This window comes from Arvicanthis niloticus, chromosome 14, assembly GCF_011762505.2.
Source record: "Arvicanthis niloticus isolate mArvNil1 chromosome 14, mArvNil1.pat.X, whole genome shotgun sequence".
In the NCBI taxonomy this organism is placed as follows: domain Eukaryota; kingdom Metazoa; phylum Chordata; class Mammalia; order Rodentia; family Muridae; genus Arvicanthis; species Arvicanthis niloticus.
In genome coordinates this window covers 21,914,209-21,941,509 of record NC_047671.1, presented here as the reverse complement: position 1 = coordinate 21,941,509, position 27,301 = coordinate 21,914,209, and the positions used below count along the sequence as shown (strand labels likewise).

The 27,301-nt window shown below is 44.1% G+C and overlaps 2 protein-coding genes across 3 annotated transcripts in view; both read left to right on the top strand.

The window, feature by feature from the left end:
- Gnal (G protein subunit alpha L) overlaps positions 1-27,301 on the top strand; it is a 135,388-nt gene that overhangs the window by 103,176 nt on the left and 4,911 nt on the right. For both annotated transcript variants that reach the window (XM_034518570.2, XM_034518572.2), the window contains exons 6-11: positions 13,292-13,346; positions 14,827-14,900; positions 15,807-15,865; positions 16,213-16,333; positions 19,401-19,531; positions 23,537-23,604. In XM_034518570.2, the coding sequence (XP_034374461.1) occupies positions 13,292-13,346; positions 14,827-14,900; positions 15,807-15,865; positions 16,213-16,333; positions 19,401-19,531; positions 23,537-23,604 (508 nt within the window). The remainder of the gene's footprint in view (positions 1-13,291; positions 13,347-14,826; positions 14,901-15,806; positions 15,866-16,212; positions 16,334-19,400; positions 19,532-23,536; positions 23,605-27,301) is intronic.
- Chmp1b (charged multivesicular body protein 1B) lies at positions 7,415-9,038 on the top strand. The gene has a single exon (XM_034518575.2). The coding sequence runs from the start codon at positions 7,550-7,552 to the stop codon at positions 8,138-8,140; it is 591 nt and encodes a 196-aa protein (XP_034374466.1). The 5' UTR covers positions 7,415-7,549; the 3' UTR covers positions 8,141-9,038.

The window sequence follows — 27,301 nt, the reverse complement described above, 5'->3', positions numbered from 1 at the left end:
CTTATTTTCAGATTTATTTTCTAGGTCTGAAAAATTAGAACTGTCCCTGCTTATGGGCAGTTGTTCTCTCTCTCTCTCTCTCTCTCTCTCTCTCTCTCTCTCTCTCTGTGGGAGACAACAGCATGGTGGAGAAAACACAAATGAACAGAGACCTGAGCAGAAGCCTCTCAGCCCCCTCCCCCCCCCCCCCAGTCCGTCATTTCTTCCATCATTGTTTGGAGATATCTGCCTCATAGCATACAAAAAAAATTTTTTTTAACTACTTTAATTTTTTTTAGCTTTGTGTGGGTCTACGGGCAGTGAGTATACGTGTGCTCACATTTATATGCATAAGTGTGGGCATGCTTACAAGTTCCCCCAGTTCCCTAGTTCCTGCTGGGAACCTGTATAGTCAGAGTTGCCACAAGCCTTGGGTGTCAGTTCATACCTTCCACCTTGTTTGAAACGAGGCCTCTTCCCCCTGCCCTCCCACTGTGTATGCCACTGTGTATGTGTTGTGTTATGTGTTATGTATATGTGTTATGTGTATGTGTTATGTGTATGTGTTATATGTTACATGTATGTGTTATGTGTTATGTGTATGTGTTATGTGTTATGTGTTGTGTGTATGTGTTAGCAAGCCCAAGAGCTTTCTAGCCTTCTCCCATGTCTGAGTATAATCCCTAGAATTACGGACAGGTGTGCACACTACTGTCAGGTTTTCTATCTGTTCTAAAGGCCAAAACTCGGTCCTCACATTTGCATGGCAAGGCTTTTACCTTCTGTGCCATTGCCCCAGCCCACAGAAAAGAAGTATTTGAGATGAGTTACTGCACATGATTTTGTGTAGAAAATGTTTTAAAGGACCGAGAAATAATGACTCCCTTGCACGAAGAACTCTGGTGGATTCTCATTTGTCCCTCTATTTGATATGCACTTTTTGTATAAAAGGCAAGGTGACAAGACAGTGTGGGTCCCTTGGTCCAGGCCCCTTCCCAGCAGATCACAAGTTTCTAATGCTCTTTGCCATTTGCTTTGCATTGCTGGAATTTCATGGTGATCATGCTAAACACAAGGACCTTCAAAGGAAGCAACCGACCACTACGCAGACACTAACGACATCCTCACCCTGCACGGGTCGATCATTAGGAGACCCACTACACATCTTGTTTACTTTATCATCCTCTTATCCATTCATGATGGTGAGCTTTCTGCCAGCTTGACACAACCTAGAATCATTTGCAAAGAGGGAACATTAACTGTGCCTATAGGCACATCGGACTGGCCTATAGGCAAACCTGTGGGACACTTTCTTGACTGATGAATAAATTTGGGGAAACCCAGCTTACTATGGATGGTGTTACCCCTGGGCAGACACATGTCCTGTGAGCCATGGGGGACAAGCTAATAATCAGCCATCCTCCAAGGTCTCTGCTTGAGTTCCTGCCTCTAGCTTCCTGCCTTAGGTATCTGCCCTGGCTTCCCTTCATGATGTAAGCTATTCGTGATACAAACCCTTCCCTCCCCAAGTTGCTTTTGGCCAGAGCAATCACAGCAATAGAAAGTAAATAGACCACCATTTAACCCATAAAGGGAAATCATAAAAAGGCAAAAATGAAGGTTCAAAATGTAATCCCCACAATGAAAGCATGTTTTAAAATCTTTGTAAGATGCTGGCAAGGAATCCCTCACAACGTCTCTCCCGAGGGTTTGCAACTGTTCTCCTTTCCGTTGCACAATTGCCTCTTGTTAGCAGGAGCTGCTGTGGTGTGCACATACTCCATCCCTTGCATAATGAAGACATGAATGAATGAATATATCTAAGTTCCCTAAGTTCTTTTCCACAGAAATGGACTATCACCTAGGTGTGTTAACTCCTCACTTGAAATTACTGGTGGTGGGGTTAACACTACTTTTTATTCTTTGAAATTTTCATACATATATACAGTGTATCATGATCCTATCTATTCCCCACTTCCCCTCAAACTCTCCCTAAATCCCTCTCCCATCTCCCTCCCAAATTTTGTTCCCCATCTTAACTTATCTTTTAATACAAATTGAATCCAACGAGTGTTGCCCTGCTGTTTCACCAATAGCTGAGAACGTGACCTAGCACATCATGGACAGTCTATACATTTTTTAACTGAATGGCTGTTTGTATATCATAGGTAGATTTTTTTCTTTTCTTCCACACTATCTTAGTCCACCATGTCCATATATACTAAAGTAATGTTCCTATAACTCTAACCTAGTTAAAGGCACAATGTCTGCTTACAACATCACTCATAGTCCTTCAAAAGTAGAACAACCCCAGTGCTCATCAACTGGTGAATGATTAAACAAAATACACTATGTCCATAGAATGAGCTATTATTCAGGAATGAAAAGAATGAGGCCTTCTGGGATGGGGGGGTGGTGTAGCTAGGTGGTAGGGAGCGAGCTTAGCATGGATAGGGCAGGGTCTAATCCCTAGTACCACAAAATAAAAATGAGGTTGGGCTACAAGGCCTCCTTGACAATAGAAGTATTTACTGCCTCAGGGACAATGGAAAGCTGTAATGATACCTTATATAAGTACTTTCCCTCCTTCCAGTAATGCAATTAGAGCATTTAGAAAGGATTTTAGAATACAAGAAAGCTACCTACTCTTTGAAAATTCCACATTGAAGAAAGCAGTCTGAAAGAGGGGTTCCCTGGATTGATACGTGTGCCAGAAATTAGAAAGAAATAACCTTATTATAGAAAATTCTATTGATCACATAATAACTGGGGTCCCTCATATCTGTGGTTAACATTTCAGAAATAAGTGTTGTTCCATTATGATAATAAAATGATGTCATGGAATCTAAACATAGCTTTTGTTTGTTTATGGACCCCACTGTTATATGGGTGCTCTTGTGTCACATCTTAAATGATGTCAATAAAAACTCACTTTTTGGCATTATTTCTGGGAATTATAATGTAAGCACCCTAATCTGGCTGCCTCTCACAGGCAGTAACTGCTAAGGAAGAAACCGCTTTGCTGCGACTTTCTAGTCAGAAGGGTGAGCAGGAACTAAATAAGTCTTCTAAGATAGAGAAGACCTAAGGGACCATTTTGCCCAAAAGGGTAACTTTATATTGTTTCCAACTGAATATATTTAATCATGTTTCGGGTCTCTTAAGAAACTAGTACGAAGTTTGAACATTGACAATAAGATCAGTTTCCCACTCAGGTGTGACCTGAACAGATGTGGCTATCTCTTTGTATGGTCGGGCTTCTGTTTCTGGGTCCCACAAAGTTCAAACTCTGTGGCTACTGAAGTTTCTTATGTAGTCATAAAACTACCAAAGTGTTTGCACAGAACATGTACCCATCCTCCTAAGTACCCAATCATCCCCAGACAGCTCGTGCTGTCTGTTCGGTGTAAGTGTTTTGTGAGAGTTTACACCGGGGTGTTATAGAACAAAGACGAGAGAAGCCTGTGCATTCGTCACAGACTCTGTTGATTTTTTGTTTGTTTGTTTGTTTTAAATTATATACTGTCACTTCACAGTTGGCTTAGGCACACATAGAGAATTTGAAGATAAAGATGCCCATTTCCCTCCAGAAGTATGCACTTACTTCTCAGAGTCACCTGCTGGAAGACTTCCAGCAGATGGGAGCATCTGGGAAGTGAAGCTGTAACAGATGCAGTCCTGGGCTACTAACAAAAAGAACAGAACAGAAATCTTCCAAGGAGCCAGAGCTGATGAAAAACTGTTGTCAGTTTCCTTATTTCAGTTCACGTAAATGAACTGAAAATGTTCAATTTGGGTTCGTGTAACGGAAATTCAATTACTTTTCAGTTCTTTTCTTCCTTCCTTCCTTTTTTTTTTTTTTTAACACCCCAATCACTTCTGCAAACCTACTTTCTCCATGTACTGTGACTTACTGGAGCTATTGGCACATTGGTGTAGGTGCAGGAGTAGGGGAGGGGCCTTGTTTTTTTTTTTTTTTTCTGGACTTTGCTCTTGCTAAGCAACACTACACTGAGATCTAGCTGGGACCTAGGATTCATTTGTTTCTTCAGGACATTTTCCTGAACTCTTTCCGGTGGTTTCCAGACAGAAACAGCCACACTTCTGCCTCCCTCACTAAGTTCATAGAAAATGCTTGGCCAGCACCCCTGAGCCCTTCCATGAAAAGAAACTCTAGGGAAAAATAAAGCATTCTACTTAAGAAGATATCACAAATCACTCAGGTTTGCCAACTATCCTTGCCCCCTGTGGTGCTCATCTAGCCTGGAGCTCAGTAAATATTTGTGGAATACAGGAATAGACCAACATGTCAATTACTGAAATGCAATTAAATTTCCGTTACACTAACCCAAACTGCAAAATGGAACCGCTAAATATTTGTGGAATACAGGCATGGACTAGAAGATTCCAGCACAGCTCTACCAATCTTCATAAGAAGGCACACATTATATTTTAAATGCCCCAACTCGTGTGCCCAGCTGGATATACAGGAAAGAACATGTGCCAGTCTAAACAGACTGTGAAGACCACTGCCTTGAGCAGAGTGTAAAGAATGGATTACTGGATGCAGACATTGATAAGAGCATCCTCAGAGATAACTCCTGAGACTCTGACTCAGACATCTAGGTGGACAGGGGTGTGTGTAAATAGGGATGAGGAAAGATGAGTCTCTCTAAAGAGTTGCCAAGTGGTCTTATCTCACAAATTATCTACTGCCAAGGAGCCAGCAATGTGACAGTCTCAGGAACAGAATAAAAACTTGCTGCACAAGTGTGTGCCTAGGAGTTTTTTGCTGTAGAGCATGTTGGGTAAGGGGGTATTCATGGAGGAGAAGAAGAAGGACCTGGGTTACTCAGGAAGAGGAGAGCACCTACCAAGGACAGAGTCAGCCTTCTCTTCCTGTGCCAAGCTGCTATCTCTGGGTATATGGTTCTTGGACTCCACCCACACTGGGAAGTGACCTATGGTTCACTGAGTGCAGCAACTTCTAGTGCCTCTTCCACACCCTACATCAACCTTGCGTTTGGTTCCATTCCTCAGTCCTCTCAGAGGGAACCACTGCTCAGTTAATTTATGTTTCTAGGATAAGCAATGACCATTTGTTTTGTTACTCTTGTGTTTGGGTTTTTGAGACTGAGTCTCACTGAGCAGCTCAGGCTAGCTTGGAACTTCGCATCTTCCAGCCTCGGCCTTCCAGGTGCTGACATTACAGGTGGACACCACAGTCCCTGGTTGTTTTGTTTTGCAGTGCTGGGGATCAAACCTAGGACCTTGTGGATGATAGGCAAACATTCTTACAACTGATCTACAGCTTCAGCCGGAGATGTCTTTGTTCTTGTTAGGTTATCTACACTGGATTGATCTGTTACTGCTTCTGGGGTATCCAGGGAATCTGATGTCAAGACTTAACCAGAGCTGTGGTCTCTGCCGAGTTACTTAGCTCCCTCTGCCTAGGTTTCCTCGCCTAAAAACTGGAGCTATTAATAGAGTCTCCATAGTCCTGAGTGAGGATTATGTGAGTTTATTTATGGAAAGTGCTGAACAGGGCCTAGCAGTTACGCATTTAATAAGTAGTAGTTGTCATTAGCTCCATCTGTCAGCATTTGCCATGATTGTATTGCAAATCACTCTACCTAATTAGAATGTGGTATGAAGAAAGCTATTGGGCTAGGGGGTAGCTCAGTGTGGAGTGTTTGTCTAGTATTCATGAAACCCTAGGTCCCATCACCATGACCATGGGAAAAAAAGAAAGAAAAGAGAAAGGAAAAGAGTGCGGGAGGGGAAGAGGGAGTTAGGGATTATTGACAAGTAACTTGTTATAAACTTCAAGAAAGGGCAGGGATCTGAGGGGGGAGGAGCTAAGTAGGCTGAGGTTGAGCAGAGAAGGTCAAACCACACTCTATTCTCACTTTGATACGTTCGTATATGACATTTATAGGAAAGCTTCCCTTGGAGGAAGAGCTTGGCTGGGGACAGGAGCTGAGTGATAAGCTTACTGTGTAGGATAATGCCCCAACCCCTCAGCCACAGTCCCGGTCCATAAAACTTTCTTAGACACACTGCCTGCATCCACTTGCATAGTGGGACTGCAGAATAATGCTCTCTACTATTTGGTAGTTAATGTCATAGCAGATGTGAACCAGGCATATGTCCTGGGCTATGGCAACCTTACAGAATCCAGCTGCACCCTAATAGGAGGCCTTTGGAAGGCTCACTGGGGGAGGGGGAACCTCAGTACATACAAGCATGAGGAAGGAGTCCCTTGTCCTCCATCTCTACTTTGGTCAGGAGATATGACTCTTGAACAATTTCCATTATGCAGTCTGGTTTGACGGGCACAGTAACAAAATCTATCCTATAGAGGAGGAGGGTAGCCCATGTGCCCTGTCTCAGACAACAATGATATAAATAAGCTTTGTTCTAAGGAAATGTCTATGGCACAGGCACACTTTAACTGACTAACAAGCTATCACATGAGTGATGCAGGACCCTGGACTAAAATAACCTCTAAACAGAATTTGCTCACTTACTCAGTATCTTCTGCTAGCTCATGAGGGCAGTGGGCCTTCTGCTCTCTTGTTAGTGCTGTGTGGGAGGAATGTTTGTAAAGGAAAGCTACAGCACACATTGCTGCCATAGAAAGTCTACATTTATTTTTAAAGCACCTAACAGGCAGTGACAGGCTTGATGTGTGCCAGTGTGTGGGTCTCTGCACCTCGCCATTTGCGCCTGCATAATCTAAAATGGCAGCTAACCTGTCAGAATTCAATGTGAGCAAAGCTCCTTGGATATTTATAAAACACTAGAAAGATAAATTCGTACCAGCAAAAGATAGGTCTTTGCGTTGCTCAGAAACAGCAGGGTTTGGGAGGGCAAACGCCAGCCAGCTCTCCTGTAAACTGAACAACCAGCCAGAGCAAGGAGTTAGACCAAGAAGGAAGCATCTGAGCTCCCGCACAAATTGCAAGAAAAAAACCCAGACGTAGGCCCTAGACAGCTTTTGTCTTCGGAGTGGATTCGGGTTACCTGAGAAAGCGGAGGTTACCCTTAGGCATAAAAAAAGCTGGGGCTGGGGAGTTGGGGGTCGGGGGAGGGGAAGTAGCTACTTTGCAGCATTTTAGCGGAGCGCCCAAACACCCTTCCATAACTGGCCAAGTTTGAAAGCCTAAATATTTTTTACATGCAAGTCTGGACACATTTCGTCTTCTTTGGTAGCTACACTCCCAAACAAAAGTGCCTGTAGACGCTGGTTTGGTGAATTCGCTCCTAGTTTGGGTGCTTTAGAAACTAAGCGGGACAGCATAAAAGCCAGCGTCAAGGTACGTGGGAAGCAGGCTCCTCGGTGGGCGGGGCCCGAGTGACGGACAGCGTCGGGCCCCGCCCTCCGGCACCGCCCTTCCATCAATTCGCCCCGGCGCAGAGTTTGACGTCACTGTCTGCGCCGCACTCCGTAGATACAGGAAGTGAGACCAAAACAAAGGAGCGCCGGCCGGGAGCGGACCTCCATACGCCGGTGTCCGAGCTGCTTCTCCCCGGCCCTCCCCACAGAAGCCTCACGACCGTATCCAACATGGAGAAACATCTGTTCAACCTGAAATTCGCAGCCAAAGAACTGAACAGGAGTGCCAAAAAGTGCGACAAGGAGGAAAAGGCCGAAAAGGCCAAAATTAAAAAGGCCATTCAGAAGGGCAACATGGAAGTTGCGAGGATACACGCCGAAAATGCCATCCGCCAGAAGAATCAAGCGGTGAACTTCTTGAGAATGAGCGCACGAGTGGATGCGGTGGCTGCCAGAGTCCAGACTGCAGTGACGATGGGCAAAGTGACCAAGTCCATGGCGGGTGTGGTTAAGTCGATGGACGCGACGTTGAAAACTATGAATCTGGAAAAGATCTCTGCTTTGATGGACAAATTCGAACACCAGTTTGAGACCCTGGACGTCCAGACGCAGCAAATGGAAGACACGATGAGCAGCACGACAACGCTGACCACTCCCCAGAACCAAGTGGATATGCTACTCCAGGAAATGGCAGATGAGGCGGGCCTCGATCTCAACATGGAGCTGCCTCAGGGCCAGACCGGTTCCGTGGGAACGAGCGTGGCTTCGGCTGAGCAAGATGAACTGTCCCAGAGACTGGCCCGCCTTCGGGATCAAGTCTGATGGCCGAACCAGTCCGAGATTTCCTTTTGACGTGCTCTTGTGTTTTAGAGAAATGTCCAGGAATTGTGCCACAATGCCTAACAATCTAAGAACCTACAGCCCTCTCCAGATAACGCTAAGAAATTTCAATTTTTTTCTCCACTTCTAACTGGATTTTAAAGCTCTTTATCACTTACGATGAAGTGTATTTTTATAGCTGCCTTTTAACAGAACTGGTTCATTTGCTCAACATAAATCTAGGAAAAAATTGGCAGCACTCTAGCCCTCGTGTATTCCGTTTTCACTTAAAATTATCAGATTGAAGTTACTTTAGTGTGGTTGATGGTACATAGACTGACAAATCGGCGCATTAAAAATGAGAAGAGGAGGAATGGGTACTTAGTTTAGGAACAAATATGTAAACACTTTGTTCAACTTATTCGGTGGGAAATATTCTTTCTGTATATCATTTGGTTTTCTCTTTTTGTCTTCAAAGAACGACTGCAATTGACTTTAATTTATTCTCATAACTTATGCTAAAGTTATCTTAGAAGAGTATTGCAAAATACTCTTTACATTCTGTTCATGTAATAATGGAGTTTGTGTAACTGGGGGGGAAATGCCAAGTAATTTCATTTATTATCAGGAAAAATTACATTTTTGTTTATATTCTATTTACCAAGAGTTCTTAAGACTTAAGCATAAGATAATTCCTGATTAAGATAATTTCTATTTGTTTTCTAATGAAAGCCAACCCTTAATAGACTTCTGATCAAAATAATGTTCATCAACATGACAGTCCTATTATGTGCCAAACATGGCCAAAGATTTGGTCCAGCTAAGCCCTGGGACTGTAATTATAGGTTTTGTTTTTATTTAATAACCAAAAATATAAATAAAATTAGAACAGCATTTTTAATTTCTATTTGTATGTATTATTTTGTCTTAAAACAACTCTTTTAAACCCTCAAAAAGCATAACTTAATGCTATAGATACACAAAACTTAAGTGCACGTTTAGCCAGCTAGCAATTTAGAACAAAGGAATGAGTTGGGATTCGAAGGAAAGAGAGAGGCTGGAAGCCACCAGCCGCAGCTGCCTTCCTTTATAGCCTCTTGTGTAAAGCAAAGCAACTCCCACTTTCTTCTATCCTCAAAACACAGAGAACTTGTGTTTGCTTGGCACTTATATTAACCTAAGTTAAATACTTACAAAGCTTGTTGTATTTAATTTCCCCTTTTCCTGAGTTTTGTTTTTTCCATTAAGAGAATTCCAATGTTTCAAACAAGATAGAGCCTCTGTAAAACTCCTTGAAAAATCCATTATTATATGAATTATATGTTTTCCCAGGTGACTGAGTGTTTAATGAAAAGAGTGTTAGTGTACCCAGATGATTACTAGTTCTCAGAGTTAAGGAGTGTGTGTGTGTGTGTGTGTGTGTGTGTGTGTGTGTGTGTGTGTGTGAGAGAGAGAGAGAGAGAGAGAGAGAGAGAGAGAGAGAGAGAGAGAATATGCACACACATATATGCACATATTTTTTTCTTAAATCTGCCCTACAGGACCCTCTAACTGTCCAGTATCCTCTCTCAAAGGTCCTTTAGCAGACTTGTGACTTATTATACACATAGTTATGCTGACTTGGGTGTATGATGAATACAGCATGTGTCTTTATCCTGGAAAACCTTGGTTAACCACAGCTTTTAAAAATGTCTCAGTATTGACTCCTTGGTAAATTTTATACTGCAAGCATTTCCATCAAATTATATTTTATGAGATAAAAGAATGCTATATATGCTTAAACTTTCTTAAAATGTGTTCATTTCATACTATATGAATGTACATTTATATGATTCATAAACATTATTTTCAAAAGTACTACAGGACCATGAATTATTTCCTTGTTTTTGCAACAGATGCAGTTTTGAATTTTAAATCATGAAACCTGGATAAATATATTTTTAAATGGCATATTACTATATGTGAGTATGGATCTCAGTGTAGAATCAGAGAATGAATGATGCATCCATCTAGGCTAGATTCCCGGCACCACAAAGGGGGCAGGGAGAGTGACTATTACCATATTTGAGAAAGAAGAACTCAAAAGTTCTCAAAGCTCAAAAGTATTCAAAAGTTGTCTTCAGTCATAGATTCTTATCTGGGAAGCATGGTGTTTTCTTCTGTATTCCTGGGAGCCTTGGTGTTCTTAATCTGAATGTTTCTTCGTGGACATAATTTTTTTTTTCTAAACTGAGTTTTAGAATTAATGGGAGGAAAAAACAGACAGACTGATGGATAAACTCAGCTTTCCTATATTAGTTCATCTTAGTGCAGGGCCCAGTTGTGTGTTATCGGGGAATAGTCTAACCAAACTGTTCTTCCTACGGCCTTTGATTTGGAGAACAGAGGACGGGGAACACATATAAGTACCAGTCTATTCTGGTGACCTTATTAACCCAGTCTATATGTAATCATTAGTGAAGGATTTCCTTGCCATACATAACATCATTCTCCTGGGGAGCATCTGTTGTCAAAATATAGCTCAAAACTACCAGCAAAACCTACAAAGCAGGGGACATTAAGCAAACTGGTGGATGGGCTTATTTCTTTTCTTTGCTCTTTTCTTTCTTCCACTGCCTAAGCTAGTAAGCTAGCTATCTAGTTTCCCCAAGTTCATTTTTCACAATTACATTGTCAGGCTCATTAGGGAGCAGAACCAGACAGAATCTAGTCATACAGTAGGCTGCTGGCAATGTCTCAGAGATTCATGCCTTGCATGTACTCAAGTGTTCCCTGTTGACAACAGACAAACAGGTAAGGCCAGTACAGCAAACTCAGTCAGGCCAGAGTCCTGGTACTTTCTCACCACATAGATATTTTTATTCAACAGTACTTTTATGTCTTACAGGTTGAGTATGATTCTAAGGAAAATTTTTACTTTAACAGTTACAGCTTGCTCTCTTTTCTTTCCACAGAGAAATCATTTAAAATGTGAGTCGATGAGAAGTAGTTGGTGCTTTTCCCTCAGGTCCAGCAGTCTCATTACAAAAGATATCTAACAACATGTCCATGACTATCGTGGACCCAGCTCATCCCCACTTCTTGAGCATCTTCATAGCCACAGACTTTTGAGTTATTCTAGTTAAAACACTGATGCAAGCATGCATACCTTCAGCTATGACAGGAAATACTGGAAAATAGCAAAGCCAATGGGTGCAGTGGGGAGGGGAAACGTGGCTTGTTTTATATGCTGGAGGGTTTGTTTGTTTGTGGGGTTTTTTTTTTTCCAAGACAGGGTTTCTCTGTGTAGCCCTGGCTGTCCTGGAACTCACTCCGTAGACCAGGCTGGCCTTGAACTCAGAAATTTGTGTGCCCCTGCCTCCCAAGTGCCAGGATCAAAGGCGTGCGCTGCCACTGCCCAGCTTATACTGGAGTTTTGACCCAGACTTTGTAAGCATGACATGAACATTTACCCCTGAGATATATTCCCAGACTTTTTTCCCCTCCATTTTTATTTTGAGACAGAATCTCGCTAATTTAACAACCTGGTTTTTAACCCACTTTGTAGATCAGGCCAAACCATGAACTTGGAATTCCTTTGCCACAGCCTCCCTAGTAACAGATTATAAACCTACAGCACTGGGTCTATTCTTTCTTAGTATTCAACAACACAAGTTTATTGAGTTTTGTTTGTTTGTTTGTTTGTTTGTTTTTACGGTTGGAGTTTTTTGTGTTTTGCAGCTCTGTGTAGCATTCTGAACTACAAAGGGACAATCTTACATGCCCCAGTGTTTTCTGCTTCAAATATCACATCCCAATAAAGGAGAATGTTACAACTCTGGAAAAACTTCCTAACAACCTCGGTCCCATTAGTTACAAGCCCCAGCTTGATGAAATACTTCTGCCAGTTGCTTGGAACTAGGCCAAGGGTCAGAACTGGACAGAATTTTGAAAACCACCTTGGAAAGAGAGTGGGGGAGACAGAGGCGACTTTGCCTCTTTCCTTGGCATCTCAGTCTCACAACTAGAACAGGCTTCAGGAAGGTTCCTACCACGTCCCTCCCACCACTTCCTCTGGAAGGCAGTGTTGAATTACATCCCTCAAGAACCTCATATGTACTCTCTGTCAGTCATTTCTCACCCGTTCTACTTGTGCAATAATTGCCATCACCCACCTGCCTCCACCCTGTGTGCCCCCTGCTTTAAATTGGTTGCTTCCTCAGCTGACTCTGACTCTAGCCTTCAGCTTTGTATTTCATCTTTAGCTCCTTCCAGCCGTCCTTGTCAGGGCCTGCTCATTGCCTCTCTCAGCTGAAGGGGAAGTGAATGTGTGTTCCTTCCATGGATGTTTCCTGAAGGCTGCACTAAGTGTTGGGGACTCCAGAGTCCCCAAGACAAAGACCTGCACTCTGAGTCCCTCCCAGGACCTGGAAAGCCAGGCCTCCTGGAGACAAAGGGTGCTGTCTGACACAGGCTCTGACCTCTGAGAGGAAGGGGAGGTAGCTTCCTCCCTAAGACCCGGAAAGATGCTTGAAAAATGTCAGCAATGTTGACTCACCTGCCACGCCCTACCCGGGTCCGGTCCTCCTGCTCTTGAACTGACTTACACTGAGAGTTGCTGCTAGGCGTGTACTGATGAACTCTGCAGATACTCCTTCACACGTGCACACACTCACGCTCATGCTCCCACACCCCCACAGCATTGCTCACACCGACATCCTCTCGTCCACACACTCATATTCTCACAAACACAGGCAAGCATAAATGCGACATACAGTCAAAACTCATGCACACTCGGACTTACACACACACACACACTGTTTTGGGTTCATATGGGGACCGTGATTGTTTTCTATTTTATAGTAACATTGCAGCTTCTTATTCTACTAGTTTGGCCTTGGAGATGTCTAGTCATTCCCCCTCCCAGTTTCAGAGTAGCCACCACCTAACAAGCCTTCCAGGACTGGGGAAGGGGGAGAAGAAAGGAAAACAGGTGAAAGGACAGACCAGCAAAGTCACACGGAATGCAGGCGTTGGTCTCCCCTTGGGACAGATATGTATCAGCATCCAGGCCTGTCCTTACCGTCACTTTGCAAATGTCCCATTAAAGTAGCCCTGGCCCTGGGATAACATGACCAGAAAACAAGTCTGACCTTGTACTGGCTTCCCTTGCAGCTTCCTGGAAAGGATTGACAGCGTCAGTCTGGTTGACTACACGCCCACAGACCAGGTACAGTGAAAGTAGAGCTTCTAAGATAGACTGCCAAGAGTGTTTGATAACTTAGAAGATGGGGGGGGGGGCACGGGGAGGGGGGGACATACGATCACTGCTGCTTGCACCTTGCCACACTGCACCTCGTGTTGGTTCTGCACCAGGTTCTGAGCCTTCATTCCCCATCTTGTGCAGTGAAGCCTAGTCTAGTCCTTGCTGGAAGGAAGATCCCATGTGAACTAGGAATATGTGATTCCCTGGCTTTCTAGGACTATCACTGAGAAAGCCAGGCCTTCAGTTCCCTGTTTTGTACACTGGGTTCATTCTGCTTTGGACCCCTGGCTTGAGACCCAAGTACCATAGCACATATCAAGGTTTGCCAAGAGTGGATTGAGCCAGTCAGGAGACAGGAAGGGAAAGGAAAGCAAAAGGAGAAAAAGGAACTAGTGGACCAAACTAAGATAGGAGGGTGTTCATTCAAACTAGCCTTCCTTAATTCACGGCAGACATTTGCAACCCCTGGAGGCCTAAGCCTTGAACCACCTGGAGGTCCTCCTCTGCGTCCCCTAGAGATCAAAGTTTCTCTTCTATGGGGGTTCTTTGTCCCTGTGGCAGACTCAAAGAGCTCAAAAGGATCCTTCAGTGTGAGGATTATGAGGTTTCTGAGGAAGTCAATTATTTCAGGGGAAGGTAGAGACATTTTTCTCTACGCCTGTAAATAACCCTTCACCCATGTTCACCATGAAACTATAAGGGACTATTTGGTAAGAGGGAAAGAACGTATCATAGAGGAACATGCTCAGAATAAATTCTATACATGTATGCACATATCATACTGTGTAGTTAATGTACGCTAACAAAACTACATCCTACAGTGTAACCTAGGCTCACTAGAATTAAGAGACCCCCATCAAAAATGACCTACACAGGGGTGTGATACAGTTGTAAAACAGCATGGTCATCGCTAATCTTTCAGAGTAGCTGATTCATAAATAGCAGAGTGACACCTGCCCAGGATATGGAGATGCCAGCTCTGTGAAACAGCCTAGCTCTTCCATGCCTGTGACACCACATCAACTTTGATCTTATAGAGAGCAGGGCTATGCAAGGAAGTGACAGGAAACCCACTAACATGAAGTAGTTTCCAGCCCTCAGGACCCTGACTTGTGAATGAAAGTTAAGCTTCCTACCAATATTTCCCAGAAGAGACTTCCAAGTGTAGCCACAGAGCATAGGCCAAGACTTTGTCCCTGAACACAGCACACTGAGGTTTGGCTGACATATAACAGCAGGTGTGGGCATAAAGCTTTTCTAAAAAGTTCTGAGAGTCACAAAACCATAGGTACTGTGTGAAGGGCCAAACTAATTCACTGTGGGGAATCTCTAAAACAGGGCATTCACCTGCGTTTAATTACTTTTTATTTTTTAATGACAAACATCATTTCTCAGTCACCACACTTATGCCCGGGCATACCTTACTTCTCTCCTCTTGCCCCAGGACCTGCTCAGATGCAGAGTGCTGACATCAGGAATCTTTGAGACACGCTTCCAAGTGGACAAAGTGAACTTTCAGTGAGTATATCGCTAAGAGTGTTGTTGTCCATGGCAGGGATGGGGGTGGGAGGCCCAGCCTGGTGCCAGCCTCTGGGCAGAATGGGAGCCACAAAGCCTTGGGACTGAAGGGGTTGGGATTGAGATACAAGGGCAAGCTGTGTGATGCTGGACTCCAGCAAGAGTACTGAGAAGCTCACACACTAGGAGACACAGGTCCAGGAAAGGAGGCATGGGCAGGAGGTCATGGGGGAGGGAGGGATAGGCCAGGGCCTGCCTGATGAGCCACAAGGACAGCAAGAAAACCATGCATAAACTGAGCATAGACACTTATGCCAAACAACTGGAGAGCCTCAGGGAGAGCAGTGCCATCTGCCTGAGTGAAGGGGATAGAGACCTCCTGTCAGGCACAGACAGAAGCGCCTGCTGAGGAGAGAGGGTTGTGGATATAGGGGGTGTGGTCTGGAGGAAGCCCCTCCCACTTCCCCAGGGCAGACAGTCTTCTGAAGCTGAGACAAGTAAGTGATCAGAAGGATCTGCCCCAGCATAGACTTAGCCTGCACTTGATACAAGATGTGGTATAAACTAGAAAGCACCGAATCTATTGAGCACTTACTATGTATCTTTAGACGCCATCCCAGCTGTCTTCCTGCTGTGCGTTTGACTCCTACAACCACAATGTAGAATCAAAGAGGACAAGCAGAAGCTGGGAGAGGCTGTGTGACTTGTAGCTCATGAGACCGAGGGCAGAGATACACGAGGTGGCATCATGAGCAGCTGACCATTCTAACGATAAAGGAGAAGCATGAAAACATGGGCCCCTTTGCCTCGGTTTCCCCAGATAACGGTCATCTCTCAGGGTGAAAACATGTGCCCTTCAACCCAGCTTCCCCAGATAACTGGCGTTTCTCTGTTTCTCTCCCATAGCATGTTTGATGTTGGAGGCCAGCGAGATGAGAGAAGAAAATGGATCCAGTGTTTTAATGGTGATTTGCTTGCTCTGGAGCTGCATGCTGGCTCCCACCTCTGTGTCTAGCTGCTCTTTAATCAGACAAATTCTAACCATGTGTAGATATGGTTATAAATAACCATGTTCTCCTTAAACAGGAATCTCATAGAGAATGTAAGCATCCCACATTTCCCATTATCTTTTTTGGGTAGACTTCCTGGTCAAATGCAACAATGCCCAGCTATGCATACGGCCTGTATTCAAGTCATTCTAGATGCAATCCCCAAATGACAGACAGTGTCCGAGACCTGCACAGTCATAACCCCAGATCAAATGACACTGTCCATCTGAAGTGCTTCCCTTTCCCTCTTTGTCCCACCATAGATGTCACTGCCATCATTTATGTGGCAGCCTGCAGTAGCTACAACATGGTGATCCGGGAAGATAACAACACCAACAGACTTCGGGAATCACTGGACCTGTTTGAAAGCATCTGGAATAACAGGTAATGAGTAAATTCAGACTCAACACTAGATCACAGACCTTGGGTTAAAAATATCTCCTGAAGACTCTGGATGTTTTGTTGCTGTTGCCATTGTTGTTAAAAGTATCCACTTTAGCCAAGTATGTGAGTACACACCCTGAAATATTAGGAAGGCTAAATCTGAAGGGTGGGAGTTCAAGACTAGCCTGGGCAACATAGCTAGACCTTGTAAACAAAAGTATGAAGCGGAAGAGACGGTTCACTGAATAAATTGTATGCTTATGCAAGCATGAAGACTTGAATTTGAATCCCCCAGTTCCCAAAAACAAAATAAAACAAAAAAACACTGAACATGTCCTTGAGCACCCATAACCCCAAAACAGGAAGACAGAGACAAGCAGATTTCTGGAGCTCCCTGGCCAATCACCCTAGCCAAAATGGCAAACAGTTCAAGGAATAGACCCTGTCTCAAAACTAAATAGAGAATGATTTTGGAAAAATACCTGGATATCAGTCTCTGGCTTCCATGGGTTCCCCCGCATGCATGTGCATATACACCTATAAATCCTGTCTTAGTTAGGGTTTTACTGCTGTGAACAGACACCATGACTAAGGCAATTCTTATAAGTACATTTAATTGGGGCTGGCTTACAGGTTCGGAAGTTCAGTCCATTATCATCAAGGCAGAAAGCATGGCCCCATGGCGACAGGCATGGTGCACAAGAAACTAAGAGTTCTGTATCGTCATCTGAAGGCTGCTAGCAAAATACTGGCTTCCAGGCAGCTAGGATGAGGGACCCACAGTGACACACCTACTCCACCAGGGCCATACCTTCTAATCATGCCACTCCCTGGGCCAAGCACATACAAACTATCAAAAATCCTAAACTTCAATAAGTCTTTTATCCCATCTAATAGACATACTTACCATGAGGAATATTTTCTGATGGAGCTCTTACAGGTGCTTGGCTAGAATTATTTCAATCTGTTCTTAAAGTCTCAGGTTATATCTGGAATTGAAAATTAGTTTTATTTGCTTGTTTTGACCCAGTGTCTCCTAGGCTGGCTCTAACCACTCAGTCTTCTAGCCTCAGCCTCCTGAGTTACTGGGATTTGGTTTTAAGAACCCAATTTAGGGTGGGGGATGGAGAGTTGACTCAGAGGTTGAGTGCACTAGATGCTCTTCAGAGGACACAGGTTCAAGTCTCAGCATCCACATGGCAGCTCACAGCCATCTGCAACTGTAGTTCCAGGAAATCCAAGGATACCAGGCACACATATGGTACATAGACATACATGCAGGCAAAACATCCATTAAAATAATAAGATAAATTATTTTTTTAAAAGAACCTAATTTGGAATGTTCACTGACAACTAGATAGACTCTCAAAGCCATAACTTTGATATCCCGAGACTCCCAAGGGGGGCAGAAGTGATTGTCAACATACACTCTACTGCAGATTCATGCAGCTAAAAACAAGGTTCTCATAAGTTATTAAGGAAAAGAAACATTACTAAGGAGTAAGGAAAATAAAAGTTGGCCTTGAATAACCTTTGTATGAGATGGCTTCGCAGTTAAGAGCAGCAGCTGCTCTTCCAGAGGACTCTGGAAGATTCCCTGGACCCACACAGCAACTAGCAACTGTGATTTTAATAATTGTGACTCCAGTCCCAGAGGATCTGACATCTTCTTCTGGCCTCTGCTGTCACCAGGTCATGGTACACCAATATACATGCAGACAAAGCATGCACACGCATTAAATAAGTATTCTTGTAAAAATTTAAGGTTTGTATTGTTGAATGAATATCTTTCAAGTATTCAACTGCCATCCTCCCTTGGTATCAGAGTTAATGGGGAAAAAAATAGAGCCAGGAAGCACCAGGTATGCAGAAGCGTGCCTTGAAGTGGTTGTCCATGGACACGGCAAAACATCACATTATTGAAATATGGAAAAAAGATTAAAAGTTCTAAGCCCAGCCTGCAGGAAGCAGGGTAGGATTGCCATAAACTCAATGTTGTAAGACCCTCTCAAAGAAAGAGAAGGGTGGACTGGGCAACAGGGCTGAAGCCCAGTCAGTTGTAGAGTTTTTGCCTGTGCACAAAGCTCTGGGTCTGATATGCAATCCTGAAAAAAAATTATAATCTCGTCTTTATTTATAAATATGCATGAGAATAAAAAAAAACTCTAGGCATAAAGTTATAAAATTTCTAATAGTAATTATCATTTGATATAACGCATTTGATCATATGTACATTTTTCTATAACTTAAGCTCGTTTGTTTAATATCTACAAAAATTACATACGCAGGAGAAAAAGCAGAACTAAGGCATCTGAGGGGGAGACGGGTTGCTTCACATTTGTGGTCAGGAGCCAATGGACTGATCCCTTGGAGCTCGAGCGATTTCAGAGAGCTTTGTTTATTCGGCAGCTAAGTGCCTTTTGGCTAGATTTCAGCTTTCCTAACCTCACCACTGCTGTTCCTGGGCCTTATCTCTTTAGCTTCTCTTATAACTCATGGGGAGTCCAGTTCTGCCCCTCTTCCCATGTGCTCAGAGGAGATGAGACAAAGGAAAAGCCACACTAGCTAATTAAGCTCCTTGTGATTGGCTAACTGGATCATCTGGTACTCTAGCAACATTTTAACTTTTAATGTTTAACACTGGAGTTTTCTGGCTCGTTAACCCCCACTTCCATCAGAAAAGTCCAAGTGTGTTTATTAGGTGCCTAGATCTCCACTTTGTTATCAATAAATATAACTCCCCACAGAGGTTCACCCAGAAGGAGTTAACTGAAACATTGTGAGGCTTTGTCATTGCTGGTACACTGTGTGAATAATGGTATATATCAAATGATAGCAAGAGTCGGGTTCCAGAAGATGACAGCATCCGCCCACTCCTCCATCACCTTTTTTGTTTGCCTGTCTTGCAGAGCTGGGAGTTGGGGGTAAACTCCGGGCCTCAGCTGGGCAAGCACCTGCCACTAAACCACATCACTTAAACTTCCCTTTTAAGCTGGCAACATTGTTGTAATGGGTACTTCCACATGCTCAGTATTGTGAAACTGGTGCGGATTTTTGTTCTTTCTAGGTGGTTACGAACCATTTCTATCATCCTGTTCTTGAACAAACAAGATATGCTGGCAGAAAAAGTCTTGGCAGGGAAGTCAAAAATCGAAGACTATTTCCCGGAGTATGCCAACTATACTGTCCCTGAAGATGGTAAGATGTGAAAACACAGTCTCACTTACAATCAAAGGCTCCAACTGTTCTTTTCTGATAGTCCTGTAATCGGAGATGTCTGACGAATCTAAGAAATTGCCTCAGATTAAAACCCACTCCCTGTTGCCCACTCCTAAAGTATTCGAGTACAGGGTGAGTAACCCAAATGCTTGGAACCAGAAGTGTTAGGGAGTTTAGATTTTTTTTTGAATTTTGGAATGTTTGCTTATCTAGGAGATGTGACCCATATTTCATCAAGCCCCAAATTCCTTGAGTGTTGAAATATGTTAGTATTCACTTCATATACGTAGCATGAGGGTCTTAACTGGCCTGTGACATGAAGCCAGGTGTGAGTTTCCACTTGTGGTATGTCAGTACATGAAAGGTTACCAGGGGCTGGAGAGATGACTCAGAGGTTAAGAGCACTGACTGCTCTTCCAGAGGCCCTGAGTTCAATTCCCTGCAACCACATGGTGGCTCACAACCATCTGCAACGGGATCCAGTGCCCTCTTCTGGTGTGTCTGAAGACAGCAACAGTGTACTCATATACATAAAATAAATAAGTAAATCTTTTATAAAAAAAGACAGGAAGGAAGGAAGGAAGAAAGGAAGGAGAGAGAGAGAGAGAGAGAGAGAGAAAGGAGAAGAGAAGAGAGATATTACCAGATGTGGAACCTTGAGATCTTATGTGTTCAGAAAAGGGATCCTTAGTTGCTATGCAAATATCCTACATGGGATTTTACTTGTAAGTGGTTCAGATTTTGATTTTTCCACTAGAGCTGTGCCACACAAGGAAGGGCTGTTTGAATGTGTGACTGTGTCATCCTAGGTAAGCTCTCTCATACCACCAGGTGGATCTTTCGTGACCAGGCATATCATTCAAACTCCATCTAGTACCCCTACGTGGTGGCTTCTGTTAATTTTCCCATGGAACAGTGGTTCTCAACCTCTGGGTTGTGACCCCTACGGGAGGCATCACATATCAGATTTCCTACATATCAGATATTTACATCACAATTCAGAACAATAGCAAAATTACAGTCATGAAGTAGTAGCAACAAAAATAATGTTATGGTTGGGGATCGCCACAACATGAAGAACAATGGTATTAAAGGGTTGCAGCGTCAGGAAGGTTGAGAAACACTGCCATAGAACAAGAGAAGTAATGGAGGTGCCACACAGGTGAAGTTGTGAAGGCAAGACAGACCTCCATCACCTGGTGTCCACACCTGTACTGTGGTTTGCATGGCCCTTGGTGTCAAGACTGATGGCACCCACTGGGTGACCAGCTAGACCGCCTCCTGAGATGGAGAGTCCAGTGCTAAGGGGAGGAATACAAACCAGAGAGTTTGTTGCCTACATCTGCTTGTGCTTTAGTTTTGCGTGTGTGTGTGTGTGTGTGTGTGTGTGTGTGTGTCTGTGTGTGTGTGTGTGTGTGTGTGTGTGTGTGTGTGTGTGTGTGCGCACACACACACACACACACACACACACGCGCTGAGCCTCTGGTAAATTCTAAGAGTGATTTGCTAAAGGAAAAGTAAGACCACTTCTAAAAATGTGAGCCCATGAACTCAATAAAGCCAAACGGAATGGGGGTTCCTAGAAGCTAGAGTTGGAGTTGAGACCACATGTCCTTACACTAGCAAGGGTAGAGAAATCTTGGGCTAGCATGAGGTGTCTTTTCTCCTTACGGTCTCCTCCACCCGTCATCCTGGGAGCCTCAGCTTTAGTGCATTCCTAGAAAAATCCTAGGGGACCATTCACATCAGCCGGGACTACAGGGTAGTTCCTGGTGAGAGCAGATGCTGGGAAAGAGCCTGGCATACAGCCCCTGTTCTGTCTAAAGGGTGTGCCTCTTCTCTGTTGCAAACAACAAGCAGCTTGGGCTGGCCAGAGCATCCCGTTAGCTTAGCACCAGCCCTGACTGCAACTGCTTTGTTTCTGTTTCGTGTGGTTCTTTGGTTGGTTTGGAGTTTTGTTCTTGTTTTATTTTTTGAGACAGTGCCTTATCATATAACTCTGGATGGCCTGGAATTCACTATATAGATAGACCAGTCTGTCCTTGGATTCACAAGCATGCAGGATCACTTGCTCACATGCGTGCACACACACCTGACTCCCCAAGGATTAAAGAAGTATATCACCACCCCCAGCTATAGGCACTTTTGAAGTCAGGGCATACTCAGATCTCACCTCAGTCTGGCCAGTTGCTATCCCAGGCTGAGCCACAGCTCTTGGAGAAGCTCTCCAGGCATGGCTTCAGTTGCTATAGCTGGCTTCTCCATCTTCCCAGGAGATTGTCTTGCTCTCTTTCCAGATACCACCTGCCTCTCACTACAGTCTAGTCCAGCCAGCAGATGAGTTCTGTGGAACCTCATTCAAACAGCACATCTCCAGATGTGGGCCTGACCTCACTCCCCCTTTTCATTGACTCAGTTTCTAGCTCAGCCTTCATGGTGGTGCATGTGTGTGTGCACGCACACGTGTGTTTACTTGCCTTCCTGGAGCATCTTTGGATTTCTTACACAGCCATCTTTCTAAAGCACCAACTCATCTGCTTATGCCCCATCACAGGGCATTAGCCCTGGTGACACCCTGCTCTTCATGAGGAGGTAGAGCTTCCCAGCCAAGGAACACCAAAGGGATCCATTGTGCCAGCTGAAGGATCTTAGTTCCAGTCACAGTGCCAAGAGCAATAACCGGTGCTCACCTGGTACCATATCTCCAATCTGTCTGTGACTCCCAGGGCACCCATCCCTCCCTGGCATGGGTGGTGACTGCCGGTAGCCTGGACTCACCATCCAGCTTGGTGATCCTCAACTCTGACTTAGCAAGAAAAGCAAGAAAGTGTGGGTCCATGCAGCATGAGTGAGATGCACAGTAATTACACAGAATGAAGGAAATCTGAGCCAGGAGGACTCAAGCCATGCAAAGTATAGAAATACACCATCCATAGAGTCAGGATCAATGCTTGCATGTTAGGGAATGGGAAGAGAGGGCTGCAGAGGGAGGTGGGGCACGTCTGGGAGTGTTGATACATGGTTGTTTTGATCATTCATTATTCTGATCATAGTGAAAATTTGATGGGCCAGTACATGTCAAAATGTATCAACATGTACATTTGAAATATGTTTAGGATCTGTAAGTCAGCCCTCCATCAAAAACAATGCCCAGTTCCCAGCAGATAAATGGTCAGAGTATCTCCAAAGGTAAAGATGTCAGCAGACCCAGAGGTTCTTGGACATGCTTGGATTGAAAGCCAGGGGGTCTGCTGCAGTACACTTCCAAGGGCCCCCCCATGTGAGTTTATGCAGTAGCTAGGAAAAGCAAGACTTTTATTTTAAAAGCTGAATACATCCCAGACAGCACAGCCTTCCTCTCTACCTTAGCTTGAAAGAAGAAATGGAAGAGGGAGGGGCTGGGCTCATCAGAATTTAGTCAGACTTCTTTGTTGAGCAGGTGATCCTTACCCTAACCTGCCTGCCTGGGTTGCTATGACAAAATTCCTTAGGCAGGGAGATTTATAAACAACAAAAGTGTTCTAGAGGCTGGGAAATCCAGTACAAGGGACTAGCAGATTTGGAGACTGAGGAGGCCCACTCTCTTCACTGAGCTGTGTCCTCAGCCAATGGAAGACACCAACAAGCTCTTCCAGGTCCCTTTCTTATGAGCACTGTACCCCACTCATCATGGCAGAGCCCCTTGTAATGGGGTCATCTCACTTGCTGATACTGCGATGAGGAAGACAATCTGAGGAGAAAATACACAGCATTCGGAACACAGGATATCTGATGTCTTCTCGGAGCTCTATGTGAGTTAAAATGCTTTGGGAGAAAAAAAAGGAACATTACGTTTAATTTTTGCCCTGTCACACATGTATGTTAATCCCATGAATAGACGCATGAATAAACCCATCTTGGGATAGCTGATTCCTTCTGCACAGCCACACTTCTGTGTCTTTGCTTTCCATCAGCTAAATAAAATTTCGTTTTTAATTGTGACAGCCACACCAGATGCAGGAGAAGATCCCAAAGTTACAAGAGCCAAGTTCTTTATCCGGGATCTGTTCTTGGTAAGTGGATTTTCCTGCCTTTTTTGTTTTCTGCCACCTTATGGTTACCTTGTTCTCTGCAGTTCACTAGTTATCCTTTCAAGTTCTCGCTGTTTCCCAATATTGAGAGCCAAGAGAGAAGTAACTATCCTGCCCCACCCCTTGTCCCCCACTCTCAACCCCCGACCTGAGCACACTGACTTCAGATAGGTTTGCTCTCTCACCCAGTTCCATAAAGCTCCCAGGATACTTGGAAGGGACCAACAGGGAATAGGGCTACACCATTCACGTGCGTCTACCAAACAGAAGCAAGTCCTTCTGCAGAGTCTAAAGTGCACACATTCAAAGCGTGGTTTCCGCTTCCTCCATCCAAAAGAACCAGCAGAATGACATGAAAATGAACTTGACCAAATTCTGCACCCCTCCCTTTCTCAGCTTGCTATCTACTTTTTTTTTTTTTTTTTTTTTTTTTTTTTTTTTTTGGTTTATTGGTTTGTTTTGTTTTTCAGTATCTTACATGCTAGGTAAGCATTATATCACTGAGCTACATGCCAGTCCTTGATTTCTTGAGATAGAGTATATGTAGCTCAGGCTGGCCTCAGAATCACTGTACAGCCCAGGCTGGCCTCTAATTTAGATTCCTCTTACCTCTGCCTCTGGGATTACAGGTGCCTGTCAGCAGGTGCTGCACATTTGTTGTTACTGTTTTAGAACCTACTGTGTGTGGCTGGCTTTGAACATTTTACTAGTTGAAAAAAACTAGGAAATGCCAAGACATTCCCAAGGGTATGTTCCTATTAAGACTCTCTTTACAGTACAGATGCTGACAGCTGTCCGATTCTAGATAAGTGAGAATCTTTGCTCAGTCAGTGCAGAGATGGTCCACAATCTTCCCATATGTCTCCTATTGTCCCTTTACCACCATGGCCTTGGGATAGGTTTCCTTTCCAAAACCCTATGGTAGTTAGAAAATAACTACCTAAAGAGGCCAGGTTCCGTGCCTGGGGTGTGGCTCAGCGAGACTGCATTTAACACAGCATGCATAGAGCCCTGAGCTCCAATCATGTCCCTAGAGAGGAACAGAAGTCTCCCAGGATGAGAAGGACAGAAGGGGAAGGCTACAACTTTGTGAATTGGAGACCTGCCAGGTTAAACAGTGAACCAATCCTCTGTGATTGGACTCTTGGAGCCTTTATTGTGCTAATGCCCGTTTACAGCCCCGTGCATCCTTGCATCCTAGGCAAACACTGCTGAGATTCATTCCAATTCTCGGGTTTTTTTTTTTTTTTTTTTTTTTTTTGTGACTGGATTCCACTAAATTGCCCCCTCTCACCTTTGAACCTGTGGTCCTCCCAACTTAGCCTCCCAAGTAGCTCAGAGAGCAAACCTATGCCATCATATGCAGCTTGGAGATCATTTCAGTAAGGGAATGTATTTTATAGTAAATCAACAGGTTCTTTTTTTTTTTAATCCTGTAAGGCCATAAAATAAAGACACATGTTTTTTTTTTTTTTTTTAAGTCATAAAATACTATCATAACATGAGCTGAAATCTAAATGTACCAGAGCACACTCCAGCCTTGGACAACTCTTGTCTTCCCTGACTGAGAACAAAACTCAGCTTGGATGCAGTTTGCCAGCCAGGGACTGTAAGGGTCCAGGGAACTAGCACACATCTTGACTTGGCCTCCTCTGGCAGTCAGAGCCTTAAGTAGTTAGAACTCACAGCTTCAGGGCAGAGACAGCAGGCAGACTGCAGGGCTGGGGATTTAGTGCTTGCTCCATCTGTGCAGAAACAAATCTGGCATGATATAATGACTTTGGCAAGTCGAGCCTCAAAGAGACTAGAGGAAAGATATAGAAGGAGGTGGGGAGGGTAAAGTGAATGGAGTTCTTTTGAAGAGAAGAAGGTGGATCGGCTAGAAGGAGTAAGTTCAGGAGAAAGTCTCCTGTGAGAGAGGGTCACATGCAGAATGCAGGCTCTCCTTAAGGTAGAGGTTTGGTCATTGAAGTCGCTGAGTAAGGACTGCATCGGGCATGGCTCTATGTCATACAAGCCTCCCCGTCCCACAGGAGAAGGCAGGAGCCATCCTCCACAGGAAGGAGGAACTTAGGACCAGATGGCCAGGAACAGGAGAGCCAGACAGTCACCCCACAGGGTCCCACCAGTCACTGCAAGCAGCTCTGTCCCCCAAAATCAGCAGTGACTTGGTCTTTAAGACCGGTATAGTGGCTAAGAGGCTTACACCAGTGTTAAAGTTCTGAGGTAACAGGAATGTACCACCATGTCCAGTTTTGTGGGATGCTGGGAATAATCCTGGTTGCATGACAGGCAACCATTGAGCAAGCAAGTCAACTGAACTGCATCCCCAGCCCTGCTGTGTCTTAGCACTCAAAATTTTAACAGGCTTGTGTCTCCTAGACTATGCCCCCATGTTCAACAAACTCATTTGAGAGTTTTATCTTGGGCATCTTCTCCTCAAGTCTCATGAGTTGGGCCACAGTCACACAAAACTATCCAGATCTCCTTTTTATTTTTATTGTTATTTACTGAAACATGATCTTGCTGTGGAGCTCTCTATCCGGCCTGGAACTGGTTACACAACCTAGGCTGATCTCAAACTTAAAGTTGACTTCCCATGCTTCCTAAATCCTGGGATTACAGGCATAGACACCTTACCAGGCTTGTCCAATACAAATGATAAATTCATTTGTTTTGTTTTATTTGTTTAATGAAAAACAGTGGATGAATCAGGTTCAATGAGAGATCTAGGCTGTTTGAAATTTACAGATTCAGTCTGATAGTAACTCACTCCCCAAATGTTCACCTAAACAGGGACAAGCCAATAAATTTTAGAGGAAAATCTGTTTCTATCCATTCTGTATGTACTTGTCCTAAACATACTGGCCAAATACCCTACCTGGTGCATTACGGCCAAAAGACATTCATGTTTCTGTCCTTAAGCCTAAAAATAAAAAAACTGGGGCAGAGCTATAGCTCAGTGATAGAATATTCTGCCTATCTCGTAATCTTTGAAGCTCTGGGTTTTATCCCCAGCAACAAACACACTCACAGGGTAAATTACCACCTACTCTGACCCCTCTGAGAAGTTTCATAATCAGATGAACATTTCCCCAAGACTTTTTCTGTGGCCCTAACAGCTCCCTCTTTTCTGTGTCTTAGGATGCTTTGTAGACAAAAGATGCTGGACAAGAGGCCCTGGAATCCTTCCAGTGGCCATGTGTAGTTAGAAAGTTGTGCATGATCCTGCTGGGGCTTTGGGAGCTGCCAAAATCACACCCCGTAGCCCCGCATCCCACAGACGAGAGATCTGAACAATAGAAATGCTTCCTCATAGTTCTGGATGTTGATGTTTATAATCGGTGCCAGCAGAGGACCTAATCTTGAGCTGCTCTTTCTGGATCATGGATGCTGAGGCAACTCTTCTTGGCTCATAGATGGCATCCCCACTTTGTGTCCCCATGATCAACATCTGTATATCTGTCCTGACCTCCTTCTCTTGCAGGAGCACCAGTTGTGGGGACCCAAGCTCAAGCTAATGACTTTAACCATAATTGTCTCTTTAAAGATCTTGTCACCAAAATGTAGGCACATCCTGAGGCACTGGAGAGTTCAGATCTAACATAGAAGTTTCTTGCGCTTCCCACAACTGACAAAAAGAATTTTTCCCCAAGGCACCACACATACACACACATAC